The sequence below is a fragment of the Chiloscyllium plagiosum genome, unplaced genomic scaffold, assembly GCF_037043375.1.
Source record: "Chiloscyllium plagiosum isolate Xiang-an unplaced genomic scaffold, Cpla_swu_hap1 HiC_scaffold_17, whole genome shotgun sequence".
Taxonomy (NCBI): Eukaryota; Metazoa; Chordata; class Chondrichthyes; order Orectolobiformes; family Hemiscylliidae; genus Chiloscyllium; species Chiloscyllium plagiosum.
Window position 1 is genome coordinate 59218203 of NW_028270155.1, and position 22686 is coordinate 59240888.

Below are 22686 nucleotides of genomic sequence, written 5' to 3' on the forward strand. Positions count from 1 at the left end.
ACTTACAATAGCAACAGTATGTGATGAATGGCAGTTATAGGAAGGGGGGAAAGTCTCAGATACAGTCACATAGATGGGTTAACTCCAGGAAGGGTAAGAGAGGTCGGCACCTAGGGCAGGAGTCTTTTGTGGACTATTTCAAACAGGTATGTTGTTTTGGAAAATGTAAGGGGTGATGGATTCTCAGGGGAACGTAGCACAAACAGCCAAGTTTCTGGTATCGAGACTGGCTCTAATGCAACGAGGGGTACGTCGGCTTCCAAGAGATCAATTGTGTTAGGGGATTCTGTAGTCCGAGGTACAGACAGACGTTTCTGTGGCCATCAGAGATAAAGCAGAATGGTGTGTTGTTTCCCTGGTGCCAGGATCAATGATGTCTCAGAGAGGATGCAGAATGTTCTCATGGGGGAGAGAGGCCAGCAAGAGGTCATTGTCCACATTGGAACCAACGATATAGGAAGGGTAAAGGTCGAGACTCTGAAGGGAGATATTACAGAGTGTTAGGCAGAAATTTAAAAAGGAGGTCCTCAAGGGTCGTAATATCTGGATTACTCCCAGTGCTACGAGCTAGTGAGGGCAGGAATAGGAGGATAGAGCAGATGAATGCATGGCTGAGGAGCTGGTGTATGGGAGAAGGATTCACATTTTTGGATCATTGGAATCTCTTTTGGGGTAGAAGTTACCTGTACAAGAAGGATGGATTGCACCTAAATTGGAAGGAGACTAATGTACTGGCAGGGAAATTTGCTAGAACTGCTTGGAGGATTTAAACTAGTAAGGTGGGGGGGTGGGACCCAGGGAGATAGTGAGGAAAGAGATCGATCTGAGACGGGTACAGTTGAGAACAGAAGTGATTCAAACAGTCAGGGCAGGCAGGGACAAGGTAGGAATAATAAATTAAACTGCATTTATTTCAATACAAAGGGCCTAACAGGGAAGAAACAGGAGAAGTGACATTTCGGGCATAAGCCCTTCCTCAGGAATCATTCAGGTGATCATTCCTGAAGAAGGGCTTATGCCCGAAACGTCGATTCTCCTGTTCCTTGGATGCTGCCTGATGCTGCGCTTTTCCAGCAACACATTTTCAACTCTGATCTCCAGCATCTGCAGTCCTCACTTTCTCCTCGCCTAACAGGGAAGGCAGATGAACTCAGGGCATGGTTAGGAACATGAGACTGGGATATCACAGCAATTACAGAAACATGGCTCAGGGATGGGCAGGACTGGCAGCTTAATGTTCCAGGATACAAATGCTACAGGAAGGATAGAAAGGGAGGCAAGAGAGGAGGGGGAGTGGCATTTTTGATAAGGGATAGCATTACAGCTGTGCTGAGGGAGGATATTCCCGGAAATACATCCAGGCAAGTTATTTGGGTGGAACTGAGAAATACAAAAGGGATGATCACCTTATTGGGATTGTATTATAGACCCCATAATAGTCAGACGGAAATTGAGAAATAAACTTGTAAGGAGATCTCAGCTATCTGTAAGAATAATAGGGTAGTTATGGTCGAGGATTTTAACTTTCCAGACATCGACTGGGACTGCCATACTGTTAAAGGTTTAGATGGAGAGGAATTTCTTAAGTGTGTACAAGACAATTTTCTGATTCAGTATGTGGATGTGACCTACTCTTGGGAAATATAGCAGGGCAGGTGTCAGTGGGGCCAGCGACCATAATTCTATTCGTTTTAAAATAGTGATGGAAAAGGATAGACCAGATCTAAAAGTTGAAGTTCTAAATTGGAGAAAGGCCAATTTTGATGGTATTAGGCAAGAACTTTCGAAAGCTGATTGAAGGCAGATGTTCGCAGGTAAAGGGACGGCTGGAAAATGGGAAGCCTTCAGGAATGAGATAACAAGAATCCAGAGAAAGTATATTCCTGTCAGGGTGAAAGGGAAGGCTGGTAGATATAGGGAATGCTGGATGACTAAAGAAATTGAGGGTTTGGTTAAGAAAAAGAAGGAAGCATACGTCAGGTATAGACAGGAAAGATTGAGTGAATCCTTAGAAAAGTATAAAGGAAGTAGGAGTATACTTAAGAGGGAAATCAGGAGGGCAAAAGGGGGACGTGAGATAGCTTTGGCAAATAGAATTAAGGAGAATCCAAAGGGTTTTTATAAATATATTAAGGACAAAAGGGTAACTAGGGAGAGAATAGGGCCCCTCAAAGATCAGCAAGGCGGCCTTTGTGTGGAGCCACAAAATGAGGGAGATACTAAATGAATATTTTGCATCAGTATTTACTGTGGAAAAGGATATGGAAGACATAGATTGTAGGGAAATAGATGGTGACATCTTGCAAAATGTCCAGATTACAGAGGAGGAAGTGCTGGATGTCTTGAAACACATAAAGGTGGATAAATCCCCAGGACCTGATCAGGTGTACCCAAGAACTCTGTGGGAAGCTAGGGAAGTGATTGCTGGGCCTCTTGCTGAGATATTTGCATCATCGATAGTCACAGGTGAGGTGCCGGAAGACTGGAGGTTGGCAAACGTGGTGCCACTGTTTAAGAAGGGCGGTAAAGACAAGCCAGGGAACTATAGACCGGTGAGCCTGACCTCAGTGGTGGGCAGGTTGGGGAGTCCAGACTAGAGGGCATAGGTTTAGGGTGAGAGGGGAAAGATATAAAAGAGACCTAAGAAGCAACCTTTTCACGCAGAGGGTGGTATGTGTATGGAATGAGCTGCCAGAGGATGTGGTGAAGGCTGGAACAATTGCAACATTTAATAGGCATTTGGATGGGTATATGAATAGGAAGAGTTTGGAGGGATATGGGCCAGGTGCTGGCAGGTGGGACTAGATTGGGTTGGGATATCCGGTCGGCATAGACGGGTTGGACCGAAGGGTCTGTTTCCATGCTGTACATCTCTATGACTCGATGTATTTGGAAAGGCAAGGATTGATTAGGGATAGTCAACATGGCTTTGTGCGTGGGAAATCATGTCTCACAAACTTGATCGAGTTTTTTGAAGAAGTAACAAAGAAGATTGATGAGGGCAGAGCAGTAGATGTGATCTATATGGACTTCAGTAAGGTGTTCGACAAGGTTCCCCATGGGAGACTGGTTAGCAAGGGAGAACTAGCCATTTGGATACAGAACTGGCTCAAAGGTAGAAGACAGAGGGTGGTGTTGGAGGGTTGTTTTTCAGACTGGAGTGCCACAAGGATCGGTGCTGGGCCATCTACATTTTGTCATTTACATAAATGATTTGGATGCAAGCATAAGAGGTACAGTTAGTAAGTTTGCAGATGACATCAAAATTGGAGGTGTAGTGGACAGCGAAAAGGGTTACCTCAGATTACAACAGGATCTGGACCAGATGGGCCAATGGGCTGAGAAGCGGAAGATGGAGTTTAATTCAGATAAATGTGAGGTGCTGCATTTTGGGAAAGCAAATCTTAGCAGGACTTATACACTTAATGGTAAGGTCCTAGGGAGTGTTGCTGAACAAAGAGACCTTGGAGTTCAGGTTCATAGCTCCTTGAAAGTGGAGTCTCAGGTAGATAGGATAGTGAAGAAGGCGTTTGGTATGCTTTCCTTTATTGGTCACAGTATTGAGTACAGGAGTTGGAAGGTCATGTTGCAGCTGTACAGGACATTGGTTAGACCACTGTTGGAATATTGCGTGCAATTCTGGTCTCCTTCCTATCGGAAAAATGTTGTGAAACTTGTAAGGGTTTAGAAAAGATTTACAAGGATGCTGCCACGGTTGGAGGATTTGAGCTATAGGGAGAGGCTGAACAGGCTGGGGCTGTTTTCCCTGGAGCGTCGGAGGCTGAGGGGTGACCTTATAGAGATTTATAAAATCATAAGGGGCATGGGTAGGATAAATAGACAAAGTCTTTTTCCTGGGATCGGGGAGTCCAGAACTAGAGGGCATAGGTTTAGGGTGAGAGGGGAAAGATATAAAAGAGACCTAAGGGGTAACGTTTTCACGCAGAGGGTGGTACGTGTATGGAATGAGCTGCCAGAGGAAGTGGTGAAGGCTGGGACAATTGCAACATTTAAGAGGCATTTGGATGGGTATATGAATAGGAAGGGTTTGGAGGGATATGGGCCGGGTGCTGGCGGGTGGGACTAGATCGGGTTGGAATATCTGGTCGGTGTGGACGGGTTGGACCAAAGGGTCTGTTTCCACACTGTACATCTCTATGACTCTATGACACTATAACTTGCCCTTAGTGACTAAGTATCACATTTTTTGATTTTACCTCTATGAAATTGCCAGAGGTCATTTTTCTATTTTAAAGAATGCCATGCTGTTCTTCAACGATGAACTCAGATAGACACTCTACAACAGCTAACAGCTATTTACAACTAAAGGGGACACAAACACAATCTGCAAAATACTGATTAAAGTGCAAATTTACAAGTTTGTATCTTTATAGAACGATTTTATCTCTCACTCTGCAATACAGAAAATAATCAGAGAAGGTAATTAACCTTCACAAGAACTACTTCTGAAGAAATAAAACAGTTTTTCTACTTTAAGGAAACACCAGTCTTAATTACTAACAAAACGAATTTACTCGTTGCATCTTCTTGTTTGGTCTGCATAAGTCTGGACTATAGGCGTCAACTGTCTCTCACCAACATGACTGATTCTTAACTTAAGGAGAAAGTGAGGACTGCAGATGCTGAAGATCAGCATCCTGAAGAAGGGCTCATGCCCGAAACGTCGATTCTCCTGTTCCTTGGATGCTGCCTGACCTGCTGCGCTTTTCCAGCAACACATTTTCAGCTCTGATTCTTAACTTAACTCTGAACTGGTCCTCAAGCCACTCCATTGTGATAAATTACAACCCAGCTTTTCAAAAACATCAGAGGAAGTGAGGTCTGCAGATGCTGGAGATCCGAGTCGAGAGTGTGGTGCTGGAAAAGCACAGCCGGTCAGGCAGCATCCGAGGAGCAGGAGAGGCAACATTTTGAGCATTAGTGCTTATGAGGTGGCACAGTGGCTCAGTGGTTAGCATTGCTGCCTCATAGCACCAGGGACCCGGGCATGATTCCAGCCTCGGACAACTGTCTGTGTGGAGTTTGCATGTTCTCCCTGTGGCTGTGCGGGTTTCCTCCCACATTCCAAAGATGTGCAGGTTAAATGAATTGGCCAAGCAACATTGCCCATAATGTTCAGGGATGTGTAGGTTAGGTACATTAGTCAGGGGGTAAATATAGGGTAAGGGAATAGGTCTGGGTGGGTTACTCTTCAGAGGGTTGGTGTGAACTTGTTGGGCTGAAGGGTCTGTTTCCAACACTTTAGGGATTCCATTCTACGACTCTCATGCTGCCGGACTGGCTGTGCTTTTCCAGCACCACACTCTTTAACCTTCAAAAAAGTTGGCCTAACAAGAGTTGGACAATAGATGCAGCTGTGCCAGATAATTCCCACATTTCTAACACAAATAACGTAAGAAATATTAAACTTGCCTGTATTAAGCTTGGGAATTGATTATGAATTTTCCAGATGCATCAAATACGGGAATTCAGTAGATTTCGGTATTCGATGGACGAAATGATCACAGGAAATGAATAGTTTGGGCCATAGTGAGACAGTTGGGAAAACTGGGTGAGGTTTCCAGAAAGGAGCTTCCAACTTCAAGAGCAAGAAGTCCCAATTTCCGAGTAAATGTGATGAGAGGCCTACTGCATGTATTAGCATGCACTACCAGCTAATCTCCCCTCATAAATATACAGTTTCTATACTCTCCCACCCGCTGGATAGAAACTAGACATTTACAATTCCCGACATAGAAGTCAGAGCGGGTATCTGTCAACTTCCATCTTGGATACTTGGCACCATATCTCAGAACACACTCTGGGCAATAATCGCCTACCACCAATAGGATGTTGGCATCTGACATGCACCCAGCCTCGCCGCACCCTCTTGGCAAATCATTAATTCACATCCAAGGGAGTTTTGTACTTCAATGCTGCAATTTGGAGTGAACTGGCAGCTTTCGTACAGCAAGGAGAGTCGGCCCGGGGGGAGGACACTCGCGGCGTGGACTGGACCAGGCTACATCTCAGGGCTGCTCGCTTGCTCTCTCAGCACTCACTCACTTTGATGCTGACAGCATCCCAGCCCTGTTTCCCTCCTTCATCCAGAGCTTAGAAGCTCTCAGTCCTGCCTCACCTTTTTAGTGCTGACACAAAACCGAGTAACTCATCCTGGTAGTCAGCAACTATTAGTCACGTCGCTCTACAACACTACATCTCTCTCACAGCAGCACCGTGTACCAGCAGCCTGCACAACTTCACATTCCTCAGCCAAATGACCATTTCTCAATTTCTAAAGGAGTAGAATTGTCAGTCAAATCATGGAGACAGTTTACAGTCAGAGGGGGTGGGGGTGTCTGGGTATAATAAATCAAGATCAGCCACTGATGTCAGTCCAGGGGCTTGAGGACAGTTAGTCACTTGATCCAGGGGGTTATCACAATCAGGATCTGTGAGATGGTACCTCTACAGTCTAGGCAATGGATCAGTCAGAGAGCTGCACAGAGATCAGTCAGGGGTCTGATCAGCCATTAGTTGGGCCTGTCTGTCCAGAGGTGGCCAAGGCAGGAAGGCATTTCTGAGGGTCCTTCCATTAAAAGACAAGGGAGAGTTGTCAGGGGTGCTGCTGTGGGAGGGAAGTTGGGCAACTCAGTTGTGGTGATTAGAGGCAATATGCTGGGGTGCAGAGGGGATAGAAATTGTGAAGTGAGGCAACAAAATACTTAACAGAGTTGTGGGGGAGCAAGGAGGGAGAATATAGAGCCTTGAAGGGAAAGGGATTATGTGGGAAGTGGGGGGGAGGGGGGGGCCTCATCAACAGTCAGTAACACTCTGGCTTCAATGCCGGGGGGTGAGGGGAACACAATGGACTAGTTTATTGCGCATGCTGACTGAATATCTCTCAGTCTGTGGGACAAAGTACAAGGTAAAGGTTTAGATAAGATTGGACCTTAGGAACTTGAAACCGGAGAATCGACTGGGAGGTTACCAAGGAAGGAATTTGAATATTTGGGAGTTCACCAAAGATAAGAGGCTAGGACCCTCTGCCTGAGGAGTGACCATTGTTTCCTTCTATCAGGCCTGTAATAACAAGTGCACAATGGAGCTGGAAATAGTTCCCACTATCCCTTGAAAGTGGGTGGGCTACATGCTTTGTTCTCTCATCGATATGAGATCCCTTAATGGGCAACAGCATTACACAGACACTTAATACTAAAACTGAAACACACTTGCAAGAGCCCTATGCTTTTTTGTGTGAACTTTAGGCACTACTCTACAGTGTGCAGTCCACTGTTTGCCCCAAGCACCACATCATAGAGCACCGGGAATGAGACTCACACCTGACTATGATGTGCTAGCAATGTATTCTGGCCTGGAAAGATCTGCTCTCAGTGATGAGTTAGTGAGCACTTTCCAAGTTCCTACAGCCTGCACATGCTGTGGGAGCTGCTACTGTCACACATTGGAGTGTAAACCCTCATGAAGTGGGAAAGAAGGCCCCTGTACCTTCAGTGTTACAGTTATGGCTAAACAGACATTCTCTCACACAGCTAACAATGAAAAGTGAACTTTGTATTTACAAACGTGGGGAGGTATTTAAAATGAAGTGTTAACCATGCCAACTATGTGATGTCAGAGGCTTCTCCCCTTCCCTTCCACTACATCTGTGTGTAGCACTGGGATGTAGTGCTACACACTACATGGTTGAAGTAGAAGACCACCCTCCAGTAGAGCCTATGCCCATTGGAGTTTTGGTTGGGCGATCTTCAGGGTGTTTGCAGCAGGAGGACCCGAGACATGATGAGCGTATCCTGCCCAAAGGTAGGTACACCTCTTTGACTCGACTGCCCCAATGGGCAAGGGTGGTAGGAAGAGTGTGGACATCCTGACAGGAGACTTCCACAAAGCCAGCATGGGGTTCCTCCTCTGACTGCACGCTCACTGGCACCACCCTGATTCTATGTAAAGAGTGAGGCCAGGGTCCCTCAGTCCCCCCTCACCTTGTCAATGGCGCTAGGCTAATGGAGTGATGATGTATACAGTCTGTGAACTGATCCAGCCCAACCTGGTTTTCCATAGCAAACACCAAACAGTGCATGGAGGCAGCCAGACACTGGTGTGCCAGCTGCAGCTTGACGCCAACAGTGTTGGTGCAGCCCTGGGGCTTTTAAGTCAACTTGCCCAATGCCTTCCTGTGTCTGTTTGGGCACTGCAATGAAGTTCTTACTCACTGGCACCTGAGTGTCCTGTCCTGTTTTTAAACCTACATCTCTAGCTCCACTGTTGTCATTTCATGCCTTTCATATTCCATCACCTCCCTCTCTTTGGATTCCAACTCCCAAAAGGTAAAGGCTGCTTTCTTATTTTGTATATGAGACATACTAATCAGCAAGGGAATGAAGGCTTATGGGGGAAAAGAGGGGTAAGTGAATGATCAGATCCTTTAATCTTCCGTCTCTTGCCTTGGTCACTTCATCTCTTTCTACACATCTCCATTTTCTGCCAGGTTTTCCCAGTCAGACCTTTTTCAAAAGGAAACCGCGCTCATTCAAAACTATTTTTATGAACTGACTGAGGCAGGCTGAAGTTACATGCTTTATCCAGACAGCACAATAATTATTCTCCTACCTCTGACCATTTTCCATTGTTATCCATGAACACGACGCAGAATGGATCAGATTTCGACGTGACATCCCTGTCTAGGAGATTCTGACCAGATACAGAGAGCTCCACTTTACAGACGCAGCACTGGGCTGAGCCGACAAGTGCGGCAGGATCTGGGGTTAGTGTGTACGCCATGTAGCTTTTCAGCGCAGAGACCTGTCGGTTTGAGAAGGAAAACACCACCTCCAGGTAAGTCACCTTGTACAAGATCAACAGAAGCCACATAGAGAAAGCAAAACGCAACAAATGGGCACCATCATTTGTGGGCACAAAACACCTGAAAGCAGACTTTTGAAATCAACTTAAAGTAAAAATCAAGCTTTGAGAGTGGTCTCTACAACAAAAGGGTGACATTAAATAGTATAAATGGTGTTATGAGCAGGTACAACGTGTGCACAACTAAAATATGAATACATAAAAAGGTTGCCAAAGTGTTTAATTGGAGCTAAACATGCCTTGCACACTCAACTAAAAATTCTCCCTCAAATAAAAAGCACAGTACTGAGAATGCAGGATATCTGAAATAGAAACAGAAATTGCTGGAGAAACTCAGCAGGTCTGGTAGCAGCTGGAGAGAGAGTAACAGACTGAACTGTTTCAAATCCAAGAGGACTATTCTTCAGAACTCAAAGAAAGTCATCCCAGATTCAAAACATTAACTCTGTTACTCCTTTCCACAGATGCTACCAGGCCTGCTGAGTTTCTCCAGCACTTGCTGTTTTGATTGTATATTCTTCCAGCTGCAAGTTCAACTCACCATCCTAACTTGGAAATATATCACCATTCCTTTGGTGTCGTTGGCCAAAACCCTGGAATTCCCTCATGGTTCAAGAAGGCATTTTACCACCATCTTCTCAAGTGGTAACTAGGGCCGGGCAATAAATGCTGACCAAGCCAGCAATGTCTGCATCCCACAAATGAATAAATTAAAAAGACCTTCACTCCATCTTGAGGCTTTATTTATAATCTTGACCTCACAATCTCTCCTGTTTTCAAAGAGAACTCCACCTTTCCTTCAGACGATAAAGTTGCTTCCAACTAGCTGGTTTCCTTTATCCTGTCTACTCCTCAAGAAAGAAACTCACATACCCAAGGTTTCAATACATGCTGTTTTCGACTCAAAGATGCTCTTACACCATCATCTACTCAAGTGCAATTAAAAATGAATTCCCTTCTCAAGCCTCCAGCATCTCCCTTGCAATACAATTTCCGTCAAAAATAATACTTATTTTTAATTGATACAATCTTTACTGCTCCTCTGATATTCATCTTGTTCCTCCTAAGCCCCAGTTATCGTCATCCTACCCACACTTTCTCTTGCTAGTAACCTCGCTATGTTAAAATTGTAACTCATTGCTGTGCTATTGTTTGAACAAACTCCGTTGTTCTTACAATTTTCACACCTTTAGTCTGCGGGAGACAACCCACACAGACATGGGCAGAATGTGCAAACTCAACACGGACAGTTGCCCAAGCATAGAATCAAACCTAGGACCCTGGTACTGTGAGATAGCAGTGCTAACCACTGACCCACCATTCAGCCCCAGTACCACCTATTAATATAGATCTTGGGTCAGCCATCCTAAATGCAGTAAAGTTCACTATGTAAGTACAGAAACTATGAAGTGCATTCAGAACATATCCTCCCTCAGTCACTGGGTTGCTACACTTAAAGAAATGAAGTGATCCTTGATCATGTTCTGGATCAGAAAGCAGTGAAAATAGACAAGCTAAAAGTAGGGGAACTTTGGGGAAAATTTGAACACAATAGGATTCATTATTAAAAGAAAGGGTATTTAATTTAAAATTTTAGTATGGATTTCGCATGGATTAAAATGGAATACAAATGATCAACTAGAACTGCAGACCAAAAATAGGCAGTATTAATACAGGAAATGGAAAGCTTGCATGGCCCAATGCATTCCTGTAATGGAAGAGGAAATGGGAGCAGTTCATGCTTGAAGAGGAAAATTAAATTAAATTTGGCTATGTAGTCAACGTGATGGTATTTGTGCTTTGAGAGCTTTTGTTTTGTTTTAGATGGACCCTAACTGGAAAAAAAAACAGCCACAAAGAGAAACTAAATTTGTAGCTGAGATTGGAAACTAACTTCTGGGGAGATTGAAACTACTTGAAAATATAAAATGTGCATAGCAGGCAAGCTGAAGAAAACAGAGGCCAGATCTAGAAGCTGAGAATAAGCAACTACTCAATTCAGTAGCTGTTTTTGTTGCTTGAAGATAGTATTGGTCTTCCACACCAAGCTGAGAACGTTCCACATACGTGCACCATCTTTTGTTCGGGACGATGCCCATGGGACTCTGGTTGGATGTGGTTTGCTGCTGTGGAGGGAGTGAGGAAGACTCCCTCACTCCCTCCACAGGAGGGAGGACCTTTTGTGACTGATTTTGACTCCCTATATTCTAAGTAAATTGCTCAGCCAATTCCTTAGATTTGTCTTAGTTGTATCGGCTTTTTGATGAGTAATTTAGTTCATAATTGACCAATTCATGTTTATCTTCTGGCATTGAGAGTATAAGAGATTGTCAAAAATAATGCTAATTGTTTGCTTTGTCTAAATCCTTTATACTAAAAATTCTTGTGTTTTAAATCTTTTGTGGCATCATTATTTGAATAATTAACTGGGATATTGGGGTTTTTTTTAAGAAAATGACTGGTGTTTATTAAGATTGTAACAGTAGAAGCAGTGTTTAATATTTATAGTCGAGATGAAATGTAAATCAGAACTGATATGAAATACGTTGCAAAGAAAATTGGAAAAGCTACAAAGTGATATGAGAGAATATTTACAAGTTAATGATGATTGCAATGGGACCCCTAAGGAAATCAAGGAACAAATTTTGAGATGGGAGGGTTGGCAAAATAAATCCTTAAAAACATCATGTTCTTGCCACCAATTGCACTGGTTACTGTCTCAGCTGAAACAGTCTGTTTGCAGACACAGATTTTGATTTGGCTTCAAGTTGAGTTGCCTCTGTCCTAAAGACCACTTACTTCCATTTCTTTTCTTATCTCAACTCCTCTGCCCCAGAAAGCACCATTCAGGATTTTGTCACCTCCAAACTCAACTGATTCGACAGTGCCCCAGCCATCCTCCCATCGGGGATCATGCTGAATTCTGCCATCACATCCCACCCCCAGCCATGTTCTGCTCACACATTACCCCATGCTCTCTTGATCTACAACACTTCAACACTTGACATTGTCCAGCCCTACCTCTGTAATCTCCCACTCTCCTCACAAAACTTTCTACTCAAAACAATATTTTCTTTACTCCTAGCGTTCTGAGGAAGCGTCACTTGACCCGAAATGTTAACTCTGATTTCTCTCCACAGATGCTGCCAGACCCTGCTGAACTTTTCCCGCAATTTCCGTATTTGTTTCTTGTTACTTTTACTTTGCTGTGTGAAACCTTGATTGGGATAGTCCATTTAACATTGCTGCAAGTTACATTTGTGTACCTTAAAAGGGAAGATACTTGTGCTGAGCATGTTTGCTTTGGTTGGGTGAATATTGTGGATTTCTGGACCGTCACACTGCTGAGAGAGAACAATTATCTTCAACTCTCACCCATTGTGCATTCCTTTCTTCCTTTTCCCCACTATTTCCATTCATCTGCCTAGGCCACATGACCTGCAATTCCCTGCCTCCATTTATTCGCTCCATTTTTCCATTTCACTAATTATCTACTTCTTTAACCAAGTTCTTGCTTAACCCTCTTAGTACCTCCTTCATAAGGCTTTATGAAGGGCCACGTTGGCCATTTTTATACATGATAAAAAACAGTAATCAAGAGCTCCTGTTACTGCTATCATTACCAAGGTATACAAGCTGCCAGGACCTGAAATGTCCTTGAAGGGATCAAGGGACGAAGTAGTACGGTATTGTACTCTGATTTTCCAAAACTCTGAAAAGGCAGACAATACCAGAGGACAGGACCTCTCTTTAAAACAAGAGATAGGAAAAAAACCAGACCATAACGTTTTTTGTTTTGATAAATATGCCAGATAAACACCTGGAAAACTAATTATTACGGCATTTCACCATGAATTTCTCATATGTCAATTGTGGTTAATCAAATTTACAATATCGTTTGGAGAAACAACAGAATAGACTCAAAGTGAAGGATGTGGTTTATGTAGATTAGCACGCAATAGTTAAGGTACTCTAATGATAGAGTTATGGCCAAGAAAATAGTGTTGAAGGAGATGTAGATGGAAATATTGAACGGCAGAAGCATAGTCTCATGCTGGGTCTTGGTTGCCAAATACGATCGATGAACTGGATTTAGGGATTGAAGGTACAGTATTTTTTGATAAAACCAGACTTGGGGGTATGGCAGACTTTGATGGAAAATGATGATAGCAGTAAACAGACTCAAGGACTACGCAAAGGCTTCCAAGAGTTTGAGATGGATAATGCACGGAGCTCAATGTAAAAAAGCATGAAGTATGGAATGATGTATTGGGATCTAAGAATAATGGATGGAACGACACAGAGTAACCAACTCATTATTAAAGAAAGCGTATAAAAGGAAAATGAAAATGGCTAATGTAAATTGTGTACAATGTGACTACACTGTAAGTGTTAATGTTACTAAAAGAGACAGAGGAAGTTTGGTTTTCTTTCCTGCAGCCAGGGTTAAAGTGTTAAAATGATAACGAGGATTTCCAGGCTGATTGATAAGATATGATAACACAATTTTAAGCTAAGAATAAGGAATTAAATGTGAGTTTGGGAGCTTTGGAAAATGATCGTAGAATGCAAAATTCTTTGCTATAAGTTGTTGCCAAAAGATTCTGCATGAGAATTAGTTATGTGAGAAAATAACAATATTAAAGGAGATGCAGGGTAAGCAGAGAGAGAGTACTAAATAAAAACCAAACAAACACTGTAACTCAGAAACAAAAACAGAAGTTGCTGGAAAAGGTCAGCAAGTCTGGCAGTATCTGTGAAGACAAATCAAAGTTAACTTTTCAGGTCTCTGGACCCTTCCTCAGAACTGGTGACTCCACCACCCAAAACATTAACTCTGATTTCTCTTCACAGATGCTACCAGACTTGCTGAGCTTTTCTAACAACTTCTGTTTTTATTGTTTAAGCAGAGGGAGAGAGAGAGGACAGAGAGGGGTGGGGGGGTGGGTTAGAGAAAGAGAGAGATAGAGAGAGAGAGAGTAAAGGACTGATATTGCCTTGCTGAGCCAAAGAGGCTGTTTCTGATAGAACCATTGCTAGTTCGAATTAAAATTAGGTTTTATCTTCACACGTACTCAAGTACAGGAACACAAGACTTCAGTGAAAAGTGTACAAAGTCACCATTCCCAGCACCATCTTAGGTACAAAGGTGCCAAAGTACAAAATGGAGATCAAAGAAATATGAGCTAATATCAAGTGTATTTGTATCCCTCACCTCTATAACTGAATCATAGAATGGTTACAAACACCGGAGGCAACCATTCCTTTCTGTGCTAGCCATCTGGAGGAGTCATTTACCGAGTACCGTTTCCACAATTTCTCCCAGTAACCTTGTACGTTCTTCATTTTCAGAAAATAATCCAACTTTCCCTTGAATGGCTCGATCAAAACTGCCTTCACCAAATTCTCAGGCAGTGAGTTCCAGATCCTACCCACACATTGGGTCAGTGATGGGTCCACTGCTTTTCATCATTTATATAAATGATTTGGATATGGACATACGAGGCAGAATTAGTAAGTTTGCAGATGACACCAAAATCAGTGGTGTAGTGGACAGCGAAAAAAGTTACTTCAGAGTACAATGGGATGTCGATCAGATGGGCCAATGGGGCCGAGGAGTGGCAGATGGACTTTAATTTTGATAAATTAAGGTGCTACATTTTGAAAAGGCAAACCAGGGTAGGACTTATACACTTAATGGTAAGGTCTTGGGGAGTGTTACTGAACAAAGAGACCTTGAATTGCAGGTTCATAGCTCCATGAAAGTAGAGTCGCCGGTAGATAGGATAGTGAAGAAGGCGTTTGGTATGCTCTGCTTTATTGGTCAGAGTATTGAGTACAGGAGTTGGGAGGTCATGTTGCAGCTGTACGGGATATCGGTTAGGCCACTTTTGGAATATTGCATGCAATTCTGGTCGCCCTCCTATCAAAAGGATACTGTGAACTTTGAAAGTGTTCAGAAAAGATTCACAAGGATGTTGCGAGGGTTGGAAGATTTGAGCTACAGGGAGAGGTTGAATAGGCTAGGGCTGTTTTCCCTGGGCATCGGAGGCTGAGGGGTGACCTTATAGAGGTTATAAAATCATGAGGGGCATGGATAGGGGAAATAGACAAGGTCTTTTCCCTGGGGTGGGGGAGTCCAGAACTAGAAGGCATAAGTTTAGGGTGACAGGGAAAAGATTTAAAAGGGATATAAGGGACAATTTTGTTCATGCAGAGGGTGGTCCATGTATGGAATGACCTGCCAAAGGAAGTAGTGGAGGCTAGTACAATTGCAACATTTAAAAGGCATCTGGATGGGTATATGAATAGGAAGGATTTGGAGGGATATTGGCTGGGTGCTGGCAGGTGGGACTAGATTGGGTTGGGATATCTGGTCGGCATGGACAATTTGGACCGAAGGGTCTGTTTCCATGCTGTACATCTTTATGACTCGATGACATTGGGTGGAAACACTTTTCGTCAAGTCTCCACTGCTTCTTATCTTAAATCTATGAACTCTTATTCTTGATCCTTCCACCATGGGGAATATTTTACCCCATCTAAGCAGATCCCTCATGATTTTGAATACCGCTATTAAATCTCCTCAGAACCTTCTCTTCTCCAAAGAGAACCTCCGTAAATTCTCCAATTGACGCACGTTCCTCACCCCTGGAAATACACTCAGGAATCACTCCTTCACTCTCTCAAAACAGCTTTGCATCATTCCTAGAACGTGGGCCCCAGAACCGGATGAAACACCTGCAGTATTCACCCGCAAACTAGGTTTCCCATGTGCCAATTCCACAGCAACATTCAAAATACTATCATGCCTCACTGGGGAAGCAGACTGGGAATTAAGCCCTGATTTACCTTTAGTGATGACTCCAGGAAGTAATAATTAAAGTTTACATAAAACCCTTATTTAACTTTATTTCAGTTGCAGGTTGTCCCACAGCATTGCTTTGCATTCCATTCTTAATAAGAATTAATATTTATTACAAAGGAATAGACCAGTTACAGGTAAATAATTATTAACTGATGACACATACCTCTACTAATTAACCCCTTATAAACTCCCCCGAGGAAGGCAGTTCAATGACTGTGTGCAGTTTTGGTCTGAGGAACGACATTCTTACTCATGAGGGAGCCCAGCGAAGATTCAGCACTGATTCTGGAATGTCAGGACTGACGTATAGAGATGAACAGCATGGAAACAGACCCTTCAGTCCAACACGTCCATGCCGACCAGATATCCCAACCCAACCTAGTCCCACCTGCCAGCACCCAACTCATATCCTCCAAACCCTTCCTATTCATATACCCATCCAAATGCCTTTTAAATGTTGCAATTGTACTAGCGTCCACCATATCCTCTGACAGCTCATTCCATACACGTACCATCCTCTGCATGAAAAGGTTGCCCCTTAGGTCTCTTTTATATCTTTCCCCACTCACCTGAAACCTATGCCCTCTAGTTCTGGACTCCACCAACACAGGAAAGGACTTTGTCTATTTATCCTAACCATGCCCTGCATGATCTTATAAACCTCTATAAGGTCACCCCTCAGCCTCCAACGCTCCAGAGAAAACAGCCCCAGCCTATTCAACCTCTCCCTGCAGCGCAAATCCTCCAGCCCTGGCAACATCCTTGTAAATCTTTTCTAAACCCTTTCAAGTTTCACAATATCCTTCCGATAGGAAGGAGACAAGAATTGCATGCAATATTCCAAAAGTGGCCTAACCAACATCCTGTACAGACACAACATGACCTCCCAACTCCTGTACTCAATACTCTGACCAATAAACAAAAGCATACCAAAAGCCTTCTTCACTATCCTATCTATCTGCGACTCTACTTTCAAGGAGCTATGAACCTGCACTCCAAGGTCTCTTTGTTCAGCAACACTCCATAGGACTTTACCATTAAGTGTATAAGTCCTTGCTAAGATTTGCTTTCCCAAAATGCAGCACCTCATATTTATCAAAATTAAACTCTATCTGCCACTCCTCAGCCTATTGGCCCATCTGGTCAAGATCCTGTTGTAATCTGAGGTAACCTTCTTCACTGTGCACTGCACCTCTAATTTTGGTGTCATCTGCAAACTTACTAACTCTACCTCTTATGCTCACATCCAGATCATTTATATAAATGACGAAAAGTAGTGGACCGAGCACCGATCCTTGTGGCACTCACTGGTCACAGGCCTCCAGTCTGAAAAACAACCCTACAACACCACCCTCTGTCTTCTACCTTTGAGCCAGTTCTGTATCCAAATGGCTAGTTCTCCCTGTATTCCATGAGATCTAACCTTGCCAACCAGTCTTCTATGGGGAACCATGTCAAACACCTTACTGAAGTCCATATAGATAACATCTACCACTCTGCCCTCATCAATCTTCTTTGTTACTTTTTCAAAAAGCTCAATCCAGTTCATGAGAGAGACTGGATTGGCTAGGTTTATACTCACTGGAATTTAGAGGAATGAGGGTGACCTCACTGAAACATCTAAAATCCTTATGGAATTGGATTGGCGTGATGTGGGAAGAATGTCCTCAATGTTGTGGAAGTCCCGAACTAGGGGTCACAATCTAAGAATGAGGGGTAAGCCATTCATGACAAAGATGACAAAGAATTTCTTCACTCAGAGTTGTGAATCTGTGGAATTCTCTACTACAGGAAGCTGTTGGGCCCAGTTCATTAGAGGGAGCTGGACATAGCACTTTTAGCAAAAAGGATCGAGAGTCAGAATCTGTGAGGAACTGTTCCTCCCGTCACAGATTCAGTCTCGAATGCTACTGCCTCAGCCCCACCAACTACAAGTCCAACCCCCACACACCCCCACACACCGGCCCCCTTCCCCCCACCCCCATCCCACTACTCTTGCTGTTCTTGCCGAGACAGCAACCACAAGCGAAGGAGCAGCAAGGGCAGGTGGAAGGGAACCTGGAATACTTGGAGAGGTTACTCGAGCTGATCCCAGAGCCATCCCGCAGCAATGATTCAGGAGGCTGGAGCAGCAGCTGGTCAGCAAGGTGCATACCCATCAGTGCCAGACTGGAGGAGACAAAATAGCACTCCAGGCCCAAATGCTGGTTGATGCGCTAATGTTTGGGTAGGTACCACAGCTTTTATGCATAATTTAACTCTAACCATCACCCGCCACGTTAATTGAAGTTTATAACCTCTCAAGATAATCAAAGTGCTGACAGGAAAGGGCTCACACAAGGAATTTCTGTAAAGGGGAAAGCAATCAGGATAGCTGATTTTTAAAAATTATATATGGAAGCTCAGAATATAAAGGAATCTGTAAACTGTTTTGCTAGATGACATCTGACATTCACTTTTTACGAAGATTTTCAGGAATTTGTAAATTTACAAGTTACATTTTTTCCTAATCAGAAATAATAAACCAATATTAATACAACATCATTTTTAAATAAGATATGGACTTGGCTCTTTGCTTTGGCGAATGCATTCAAATATATATCGTGTGAGATTGGTTTCTAAAAAATTATTAAAAAGCATCTTACTTATGGATTCCAAGTTGAAAGATGTAATCACATGTACATGTATTTATGCAATCTGGTGTTTGTGTGGTCTTATCTACTCAAAGAAGGAACCTGTAAAAATAAACCATGTACAAAAAGAACTGTTACTACATGACTGCATCATCTATAAATGGAGTTAGTGAGAATGAAAATGGAGCCCCTGATAATCAAAAAGCATCCTTCAAGAAAAATGAATTGTTTCACTCCCTGGCACACAGAAGAGGCATATGTGCTATCAGTTCCCAGGACTCTGCCAATGTCATTTTTGAGTTGGAACCAAATACGGGCAAGCCTTAACTTTCCTCTCGTTTCTCGAAACATGTCTAGGCGTAGAATTTCTGCTTGATTGTGCTCAAATCCCCTCAAGTTTGGCATAACCAGCGCAAAAGATAGCAGAGGGTCAAGAACAAGCTGACTTTCCTTGATCTATTTGCCCTAGTTTTAAAATCACGATAGTCCACAATGCTGACCACACCCTGAGGATGAATCATAGAACCCCTACAGTGCGGAAGCAGGCCTTTCAATCCATCAAGTCCTAAATCCTTTTGAAGAGCATCCCACCTAGATCCACCCCATCTTTGTCATTGTGTTTGCCATGGTTTATCCACCTCACCTGCACATCTCTGGACATTATGTGCAAATTAGCACAGCCAATCCACCCTGCCTGCATGTCTTTGGACTGTTGGAGAAAACCCAGGGAGAATGTGCAAACTGCACACAAACAAACAGCTGCCCAAGGGTGGGATTGAACCCAGGTGCATAGCACTATAAAGCAGCAGTGCTAACCACTGAGCCATCATGCCATTCTATAAACTGGTCACCATTGACAGTTGGCCCTCACTGTCTGCAGACATTTGAGGAGGCTTCAAAAATTTAAAGTATAATTATTATGCACAAAAACATTACTAAGTACACTTGCAAATAAAAACATCTTACAAATTTACTAAGGAACCATAAAGGCATTCCATAGTGGAAAATAAAGTCACAGTCACTAATTTATGCTTATGGTTGACAGAAAGTTTTTACTTTGTACAATAAACCCATTGTATTAATCATGCTGCATCAAGGTACCACCCTTAAATATAGCAAGCAACAATTTTAAAGGGAGTGTTGCTTTAAAATAGGTTTTAAATATCACTTATTGGGCTGGTTCATGATAGATTTTGTCTTTGGCAATATGCAAATTAGTATGTGAAGCACTGTGGAGGGAGAACAAAGTGTGCACAATTTTGATCGGAATTGCTGATCACACCTGAAGTGAAAACATTTTCTTTCATTCTCCAATAGTCCCCAAACTCCCATAGCTCACAGGATGAATTAGCTAGAACTTCATATCCAATGATTTAAGCTGTGATTCATTCACACTTCAACATACTGTGCCCATGTAGCACTTCTTCTCAGATGTTTAAACTTTCTCAAAAGTAAATGTTCACACCGCTGAGATCTCTTCTTTAGCTTGTTGCTGTGTTACAGCACTCCAGCAAAACCATTTACTCTGTCATGAATTTTACCTCATCAGAGGAATGTTCTGCCTGAAAAAAACTCCCTGATCTCCAAAAGTGGTGAAGTCAAATGACCAAATGTTCAACCTTAGTCTGCTGCAATTCACAGATAGCATTTGGCCAACTTCATGAATGAATGAATGAATGTGTCTCATGTTGGTGATCGTTTAATCTTGCCATGACTCAGATATTTCTCCAACCTTTCCTGAATTAATCCATCAACACAGCTAATAATTAGCTTAGCCAATGAAGACCATATCTAAGATTCAGTGAGGCAAAATGTATTAAGGCTAAGCTCATCTTCCACTGGTTTTGTGCTGGTAATCCAAGTGAAATAATTACTCATGACTCATTTGTAACTGTCAAGAATTTAACATAACCTGAATCATGCCTTCCATTTGTTTGCAATCGGATTGTATCTTTAAAAAAATTTCTCTTCATAAAACCACAAATCTTTACTTCAGCTCTTTACTGAACATTGCATTCCAAAGTGTTTTGAAAGTAGGGTTCTCAAAACTATACACTAGATTCTAATGTCAAAAAGGTACCAGTGAAAGACTGTTTATCCATTTTTCAAGAATGAATTATGAGATATAAGCATCGCTAGCTTGAGCAGTGTTTGTTGCTCATCCCTAACTGGTGGTGGTAGCAATGGTGAACCGTCTTCTTAACCACTGCAGCCCATGTGCACTCAAGACACCCACGGTGTTGACAGAGTTGCAGGACTTTGACCCAGTGACAGTAAAGAAACAGATATATTTCCAAGTCAGGATGATGTAGAGCTTTGAATGGAAATCACAGTTGGGGGTGTGACTATGGATCTGCTGCCCTTGTTCCTCGCGATGGTAGAGCATACAGGTTTCAAAGATGCTGATGGCGGAGCCTTGGTGAGTTGCTGCAGTGCATCTTGTAGACATTACACACTGCTGCCAAGGTTTCCATCCTGGAGGAAATGAATGCTAAAGATCGTGGGTATGTTGCCATTGCTTGATTGGGATTGTCCAAGCTTTGTCCTGGCTAAGGTAAAGATTCTGGAGTGTTGTTGGAACTGCACCTATCCTGGCAAGAGAGGAGTATTCCATTACACTCCTTTGTGCCTTGTACCTTGTAGATACTGATTGGCTTTAAGGAGTCAGGGAGTGAGCTATTTGCCTTAGATTCCATAAATCTGACTTTCTCTTGTAGCCCCAGCATTTATACAACAAGATCCAATTCTGTTTCTGGTCAATGGTAACCACCAGGATGTCAGTAATGGTAATGGTAATGGCAATGCCAATGAATGTTAAAGGGAAATGATTAGATTTCCTTTTATCGGAGATGGTTATTCACACCACACTCGTGCTGTGCAATTTTAATTACCCCTTATCAGATCAAGATTGGAGATTTCCTAGGGCTAGCTGCACATGACATGGACTACTTCGCTATGTGAGGAGTCATAAATGGTGCTGAAAATGTTGCAATCATTGGCGAACATCCCCACTTCTGACCTTATGATGAAGGGAAGATCATTGATGAAACAGGTGAAGACGGTGGAACCTAGGACACTCCCCTGAGGAACTCCTGCAGAGATGTCCTGGAGCTGAGATGACTGACCTCCAACAACCACAACCATCTTCCTATGTGCTAGGTATGACTCCAATCAATGGAGGGATTTACCCCCTTTCCCATTGACTTTAATTTTGTCAGGGTTCCTTGATGCCCAATGTTGCCTCAATGTCAAGCGTGGTCACTTTCTCCTTACTTCTGGAGCTTAGCTTTGTACATGTTTGGACAAAGACTGTAATGTGGTCAGAAGCCAAATTGCTCTAGCAGAGTCCAAAATAAGCATCATGAGGAGATGTTCTTTATTCACTTGTGAGATGTAGGAGTCACTCCTTTGCTCATCATAATTGTCTATGAGAAGAGCTGCCTTCCTGAAGTGCTAAAGTCCATTCGGTGCGGGAGCAACCAAAATGCCATGAGGGAGGGTGATCCTGCTGACTACTGATGACTAAATCCCAAGAGACTGCACTGTCGACAATTTCTTACTTCACTTTGCTGATAGGAGACCGATGTGTGTATGGGACATTTCTGGGTAACTTTCCACATGGCCAGGCAGATACCAGTGTTGAGAGTGTTCTGCAACAGCTTGGCTAGGGATGCAGCAAGTTCTGGAGCTACATTTCTTCAGTACTATTGCTGGAATGTTGTCAGGATTCAGAGATGCTGTAGTATTCTGCTGCTTCTTGAAAGCAAATGGAGTGAACCAAATTGGCTGACGGGCATCTGTGGTGTTAGGGATCTCAAAAGAACCTGAGATGGATCATCTACTTGGCATTCCTGGCTGAGATGTTTGCAAATGTTTCAGCCTTGTGTTCTGTAACGGTGTTTTGTGAGTTCCTTTCTTTGAGAATGGGGATATGTATGCAGCCTCCTCCTCCAGTGACTGACAGGCCTACAGAGTTTGGAGCTGATCCATTGATTGTGCAATCACTTGGCCTTGTTTATTGATCGCTGCTTCTGCTGTTTAACATGCAAGTAATTCCTACGTTGTAGCGTCACTGGGTTGACACTTCAATTTTAGCTAAGCACAGTATTGCTCCTGGCAGGTCCTCCTGCATTCTCTACTAAACCAGGTTTGCTCTCCCACCTTGATGATAATGACAGAGTGGGGAATTTGCTGGGCCTTGAGGGTACACATTGTGGTTGAGTACATTTCTGCTGTTGACGATGGCCCACAGCACCTCATGGAGGCCCAGTTTGGAGTTGCTAGATCTGTTCAAAAGCCACA

General features: G+C 43.1%; 1 protein-coding gene across 4 annotated transcripts in view; it reads right to left on the reverse strand.

Moving 5' to 3' along the window:
* Positions 1–22686, reverse strand: part of cpne2 (copine II) — a 262943-nt gene that overhangs the window by 216728 nt on the left and 23529 nt on the right. For all 4 annotated transcript variants that reach the window (XM_087995970.1, XM_087995968.1, XM_043707143.2 and 1 more), the window contains exon 2: positions 8632–8823. In XM_087995970.1, the coding sequence (XP_087852096.1) occupies positions 8632–8823 (192 nt within the window). The remainder of the gene's footprint in view (positions 1–8631; positions 8824–22686) is intronic.